The 6,783-nt window shown below is 52.1% G+C and overlaps 1 protein-coding gene across 1 annotated transcript; it reads right to left on the bottom strand.

Annotated features, from left to right (window-relative positions):
• Positions 1-865: 865 nt before the first annotated feature.
• On the bottom strand, positions 866-6,296 carry LOC128640803 (uncharacterized). The gene is made up of 2 exons (XM_053693222.1): positions 6,070-6,296; positions 866-2,539 (listed from the first exon to the last, which is right to left on the bottom strand). The coding sequence occupies exons 1-2, from the start codon at positions 6,191-6,193 to the stop codon at positions 1,962-1,964; spliced, it is 702 nt and encodes a 233-aa protein (XP_053549197.1). The 5' UTR covers positions 6,194-6,296; the 3' UTR covers positions 866-1,961.
• Positions 6,297-6,783: the final 487 nt, after the last annotated feature.

Raw genomic sequence — 6,783 nt, 5'->3', positions numbered from 1 at the left:
GATTTATAGACAGGAAGATCTTGTTCCTTTGAAATCTGCTCGATAGCTCAGGTCTGTTTAAACTGATTACTTTCAGCTTGCTTGGATTTGCTACAACACAAGCAGACAGCTCCACCTACTGGCTATTTTAATAAATGCTCTGCTTCTTAATGCTTTTCAATAGCAGTCACATGACTGGAAAAAAAGGTTGTTATTCTGAAACGGTGTAAATTGAACCGTTGTAAAACGAGGGCCATCTGTATATATATATATATATATATATATATATATATATATATATAAAATTGAGGTCTTAATATGTACAAATGCATGTGCATCTCCCTCTAATGGACCCAAGTCAAACATTGGGGATCCACTAAAGGGCACACATGGAAAAGACACACAGAAATATATAAAATATAAATACCAAGGGAAGAAAGATTCATGTACTTGAGAAGGAACTATAAGTGAAGTTATTCATTTTTGAGAAAGCTGCCTAAGCCTTAATTGTAAGTTCGGATATGAACCTTTATGGTACAGCTTTGCATACTTGTGAGAAAAGTTATCTGTCAGTTATTTCAGTGAACCGACTACATACAGCATTTCATTAAGGGCTGATGCTGTATCTGGTAGTTCCAACCCCTTCAAAACAACTTAACATAACTACTTAACTTATAAATAAAGACACGACACAGATAGCTGGGATTTAAAGACCATAACGATGGTCACATTTATTAACTTGACTTCAACGGAAGTCATTCAAATATTTAACTTGTGGCGGCATTCGAGGCCTAGTAAACTATTAGCTCCATATGACAAGAGGTCGCAGCCAGATGTCGTGGAATAGCAAATGCCAAGGGTGGGCACAAATGTGGCCCCACCCCATTCCGTCTAGTAGGCGCGGACGTCCTAAAGGATCTTCAGCCAGCAGACCCGCGGGGCGGGGCCCCCCAGGTCACGACCTGAGGACATCACCCCCGCCCATTAGCCCGACTGTCACCTCTACAGACTCCGCCCTCAATTGTTGATGGCTACGACCTCCCGCCATTAGGAGATACGTGGATGTTATGATGCGCTTCAGCCTCTAAGGCACTGGTATGGCCAAGCCCTGCAGCAAGGCTCGCCCAGGAAGCGAATAAATTACGGCTAAGGTCTTACCAAGACTAGGTCAACTAACCCCATCCCTGCCTTTCGCATCTAAAGAACCAGCAACCCGTCCGGGAAGCCATCTGCCTGAATGACGCCTAAAAACTGTTGCAATAGCAATTACTTAATTAACCATTCAACAATAGGGTTGGGAGGGAGGGAAACTTTCTCCTTGCAAAATCCCAGGTGGAAGAGGCCAGATTGTTCCAGAACTTCGTTTATATTAGGTGAGCCTAAGACCTCCCCTCACTTTGCAACATTGTTGCTGCTACACTACACTGGGATTTTCCACTAGCCTGTCAGCTCATCCCTTAACTCCATTACAGGAGACTCTGCTACCTTTCATTCCCCTAAGGGCTGATGCTGTATCTGGTAGTTCCAACCCCTTCAAAACAACTTAACATAACTACTTAACTTATAAATAAAGACACGACACAGATAGCTGGGATTTAAAGACCATAACGATGGTCACATTTATTAACTTGACTTCAACGGAAGTCATTCAAATATTTAACTTGTGGCGGCATTCGAGGCCTAGTAAACTATTAGCTCCATATGACAAGAGGTCGCAGCCAGATGTCGTGGAATAGCAAATGCCAAGGGTGGGCACAAATGTGGCCCCACCCCATTCCGTCTAGTAGGCGCGGACGTCCTAAAGGATCTTCAGCCAGCAGACCCGCGGGGCGGGGCCCCCCAGGTCACGACCTGAGGACATCACCCCCGCCCATTAGCCCGACTGTCACCTCTACAGACTCCGCCCTCAATTGTTGATGGCTACGACCTCCCGCCACAAGAGACAGGCACTCCCACATAAACCGGGCTCTTGCCGCCACCCGCTAAATATTACTAACCAGAGCCGTTTTGAGGTCCACCAGGAAGATCGCCAGCCCTTCGTCGGACAGGTGCACCCCGTCCGGGCGATACAGCCCTTTTTTGTCCGCTGAGATCAGTTCATGGCGGACCACAAAACCCCCTACCTCTATTACTGCTCTACCCAGCTCCCTGTTAACTTTTTTCCTAACCCTATATGCTATCCTCGGTGTGGGGAAATATCTCCAACGCAGCCGGGGGATTATGTTGGACCAGGCCAGCCTAACCCCCGGAAACGTGGTACAGATCCACTTGACATCCGACCTCATCGCATTGATGAGATCTAGAGCAGGTGCACTCCCTATATCGTTTCCCCCCATGTGAAGGAGGATGATGTGGGGCTGTCCCCATCGATGTCTGGCATTCTGGAGGAGGGCAGGCAAACCATCCCACTGTAAGCCTCTACGGCCCAACCACCGTATTGATGCCTGAGACGTCGGAATCCCCAACTGCTGCCCCTCAGGAAGAGAATGGGCCTTCAGTGCCGCCCAGTGCACGTAGGAGTGCCCTATTATCCAGATACGAGAAGGACCTGTAGCCACACCTGAAAAACGGATTACATAGTCAATCACCTTAGACTAAAACTAAACAACACAACCAAACAAATGTAAAACGCCAGTTTCCTTCCTCCTACACCGAATACCCCCTAGGCTTCAGCCGGAGGGCGCACGTAAGACTTGTAACATTGGGACCTCCATCGGCCCAACTTCTGTATGCGATCTCCTTTCCAACCTAGCGCGGCCGCGCTGGTGGCAGCCCCTATTCGGAAGGAATGGGGGGTGATTCTACACTTCCCCAAACCTGCTGCAAGCGCTACCTTTCTGAGCACCGCTGCGAACTGGTACCGGGAGAGATTCGAACCGTCGGAATGCACTAAGAACTGGGCGGGGGCCCGTGGTCGCTGCGCCATGTAGGCCCTTGTACTCACAACCGGGCAGACGCCTGATGCCGAGGGAGTCAGAGTGATCCACACCCCTTTCCCCTCCTGGTCAGTCTTCGAGTGCGGGATAAACAATAACAAATTATCGCCCGCCAGTTTGACATGAGCCAACTGCATACCCGTGTTAATAGCATCCTTTGAGGTTGCGACCAGCTCGCCCGGCCTGAGGGCCGCAAAGAACGCCAAGGAGAATACGCACTGAAACAGTTCTCTTTCGCCGGGTTCGACGCAAATGCCCTCGATTGCGTCCACCAGCCTGGCTAGCCTACAAAATGTGACAGGTTCGCGCGCATCTTTCGCTCTACCCTCGAGCCTTCCCCAGCCCTTAATCACTTGCTTCACCAGGAAACCTTTCGTGATATTGGGCCACTCTAGCATATTGCAAAAGAAGGAGATTGCAGCTATTCTATTGGATATAGCGCCCTTCGAAGTCCCTTGCCCATGTTTCTCTGCCAGCCACTCCAAGAACAGATCCCTCGAGACCCTTTCCGGCGCTGCGCCTTGTGCGTAACAGTAACTTACCCACTCGCCCCAGTGCTGTGAATAAGCTCTCCACGTGTTCTGCGCCAGGGATGCCCTCACTAGGTGCCTTATGGACCTCCCTGCCCCGCCAACTGCCAGATAGAGTGGGGACAAGGTAAGCCAACTGCTGCTGCGTTAGGGGCCAGTCTGCGAAACTGTTCCCATTGAAACCTCGAGAGTGCGTCCGCCAGGGTGTTGTTGACCCCGGGAACGTGCCTCGCGGAAAACTGAATATTGTATTGCAAGCACCTCAGCACTAGCTGTCGCAAGTACCTAACAACTACCGGTGACGACGCGGACAACCTATTTATGGCGAAAACAACGCTAGCGTTGTCCGTCCAAAACACTATGTAGCGATCCTTTAACGCCGACCCCCAGAGCTCCATAGCCACAACTATGGGAAAGAGCTCCAGAAGTGTCAAGTTCCTTGTCAGTCCTGCTCGGACCCATGCCAAGGGCCATGGCTCAGCGCTCCATTGCCCATCCAAATAGGCGCCATAACCTGCTGCTCCAGCTGCATCCGTCAGCAGGTGCACTGTCTGACTGGAAACCCTAGGAGCGCGCCACAGCAGTGTTCCATTGAAGCCTTGCAGGAAGAGTTCCCATACCTTCAGATCTTCCCGCATGTCTTCCGAAACCGACACTTTACGTGTGCCGTGCGGATTGGAAAGTAAAGCCTCCATCCTCCTGTTAAACACGCGACCCATGGGTATAATTTTGCACGCAAAATTGAGTAAGCCTAGCACGGACTGAAGCTCCCTCAGGGGCATGCTCTTCGCTGCCCTGGCTTTGCGCACCGCCGCGAGCATTGCTTCCACCTTATCGGCTGGGAGACGACATAGCCTTGCAGCAGTGTCAATTTCGATCCCCAAGTACGTGAGTCTTGTACAGGGGCCCTGTGTTTTTTCCTCAGCCAGTGGCACTCCAAATTTCGACATTAGCCTACGCATTACTGCGATCAGTCGATCGCATTCGCGAGTGTCCGCGGTGCCAACCAGCAGGAAGTCGTCCAGATAATGAGCGACTATTCCCCCGCCGGCCTCCGTGATGATGGCCCAGTGCAAGAATGAGCTAAACTCTTCAAAATAAGCACACGATAGCGAGCAACCCATGGGCAAACATTTGTCTACAAAATAATTCCCCTCGAATTTACACCCCATCAGTCTGAAAGACGCTGGGTGTATGGGGAGTAACCGAAAGGCAGATTCGATGTCCATTTTGGCTAGCAGCGCGCCCGGACCCGCCGCCAACACTAATTCCAACGCCTGGTCAAACGATTGGTAAGACACCGAGCTTATCATTGGGTCTATTGCGTCATTGACAGAACCCCCTTTCGGGTAGGACAAATGCTGAATCAGGCGGAACTTCCCTGGTTCCTTTTTGGGAACCACCCCTAAAGGGGAAATAACTAGGTCAGGGATGGGAGCTTGGTCAAATGGACCAGCAAATCTTCCCAGAGCAATTTCTTTGCTCAGTTTCGCCCTAACTTCACCCGGCATTTCGTAAGCCGACTTCAGATTCTTGTGCGACGAGGACCCCATTACCAACCCCAATGTTGGTATCTTGAAACCTTCGCCAATCCCCGCTAGTAGGTTGGCAGCCGACACCCTGTCTGGGTAGGCCGCCAGCCAAGGTCTAATGGCGTCCAGCTTCAGGGGTGTTGGAGCCCTTTTGTCCAGCCCCCCCCGATTTTGCCCCACGGAAAGCTCCTCCGTCCCTCCGCTTCGGGCATTCAACACCTGGGTGTTGACCGCTGCAGTACATGCAAGCGTGCCGAAAGGAACAGGAAGCTCCTTTGTCACACTGCTTCTCATTGTATTTCCAGCACTCCCTGCCTCTCCGCTTGATGGGGCCCGTTGGCCTCTGGGGCCCTGACCGCAGCAAGGGAGCTCCTGCCCCCCCCTTTTCCGGTATGAGCAGGGACCACAGGTCCAAGTCTTTTACCCCAAAGTTCAAGACCGGGTTATCGACCATCTTCCGCCTAAATTCGCTATCATAAGCACGCCACATGCCTTCCCCATATCTATTATAGATACATTCAATGATTTCCGCGTACTTAATTACATCGACCGCGGCCTCCGGCCTCTGTTCGATGTAGCAGGAGGAGAATACCCTAAAGCACTTCCTCCACTCCTCAAATGTATCTGGGCGCTGGATCTTCTTTGGCCCAGTCCCATCCTCACTACGCTCTTTATCTCGCTGTGCCTCGAGGGACAGCTCGAACATATTGACGTATTTATGATCGCGGATTTTTTGTACCGTCTTGGGCTTGAGATGTGCATGGAGGCAGTGGATCTTGCAGGGATAAGAGTCTCCCTGCAATGCCACCCTCCTGGTACTGACTGACATGTCCTGCAGCTGCGCAACGCTCTCGCTTCCCTGGCCACTGCCCTTGGATATTGTCGCCGTGCTTTGCCCCGCTAACTGCGCAGCCTGCTCCATGTTACCTAAACCTCTAGCCTGATTACGCTCAGCCACCAATAGCCTTAACATTTTGAACATGCGACGCTGCCCCTTACTGTTAAGCCCTAATTTCCTCCCACCATCTGAGTCTGAATCAGTGCTATAGTCGGTGTCAGTAATGCGTGACAAATTAAATACATTTCTCTCACCAACTGCCGATGTTGACGGGGTAGATGTTCCTGGTGCAGCTGCCACTGATCCGCCTGCTGGCTGTACAGATAGTCCTACTCCCGTTGTACCCGGGCCCTCTGTCCTCTGCGGTGTAGGCACCATGTCCTGTGGGGGAGAAACAAACGAGAGGGGAGTATCCAGGCCAGCCGTGTGTCCCCCTTGACTGCCGCCCCCAATCGGGGTAGAAGTACTGCCCCCGGCCCTGTCTGGGACCCCTTTAGCCCTCTCGTCATTCATATCACCACTCCATTCATTCGCTGGCCCTGCCACATAGGGGGATTCTCTGACCACACGCTCCCTGACTGAATGAACGTTCTGAGCACCTGCCGCAACAAGCCCTTTGCCCCCTTGGACCCCTGCAGTTATTGTGCCTAGCGACTCGCCCTGTGCCCCATCAGTGGGCGCATTCACCCTTGTTTGGGGTACATAGTTGCTGCCGGCACCCCCCCTGTGATACCACTGGCGCTCCAGCAATGCGCTTCTAGCTCTCCCATAAGCCTGCTTGCTAACACTGGAACCCCTGAGCCTCCCTCTCTGCGCGCCGCGGCCTCTCTGTAAGGGACTTGCTCTGTTTGCATTGCTAGCTATTGCAGAGTGTCGCGCAGCGGAGCAGGCCCGCCCGGATACTCCCCCCTCACCTGTGGAGAGTACCCGGCTAGGCCTCTTGCGCGCTCGCTGGATGTGCCGCTCTG

The sequence above is a fragment of the Bombina bombina genome, chromosome 10 (assembly GCF_027579735.1).
Source record: "Bombina bombina isolate aBomBom1 chromosome 10, aBomBom1.pri, whole genome shotgun sequence".
Lineage (NCBI taxonomy): Eukaryota > Metazoa > Chordata > Amphibia > Anura > Bombinatoridae > Bombina > Bombina bombina.
Note: the sequence above shows the minus strand (reverse complement) of the source record. Positions and strands in the feature narration are given on the sequence as shown.

Excerpts from the sequence above, each read along its gene's own strand:
- LOC128640803 (XM_053693222.1), bottom strand. The coding sequence starts at position 6,193 with ATGGTGCCTACACCGCAGAGGACAGAGGGCCCGGGTACAACGGGAGTA. Across the intron at positions 2,540-6,069 it reads CCCGTCAACATCGGCAGTTG|GTGTGGCTACAGGTCCTTCT; the intron begins GTGAGAGAAATG and ends TCCGTTTTTCAG.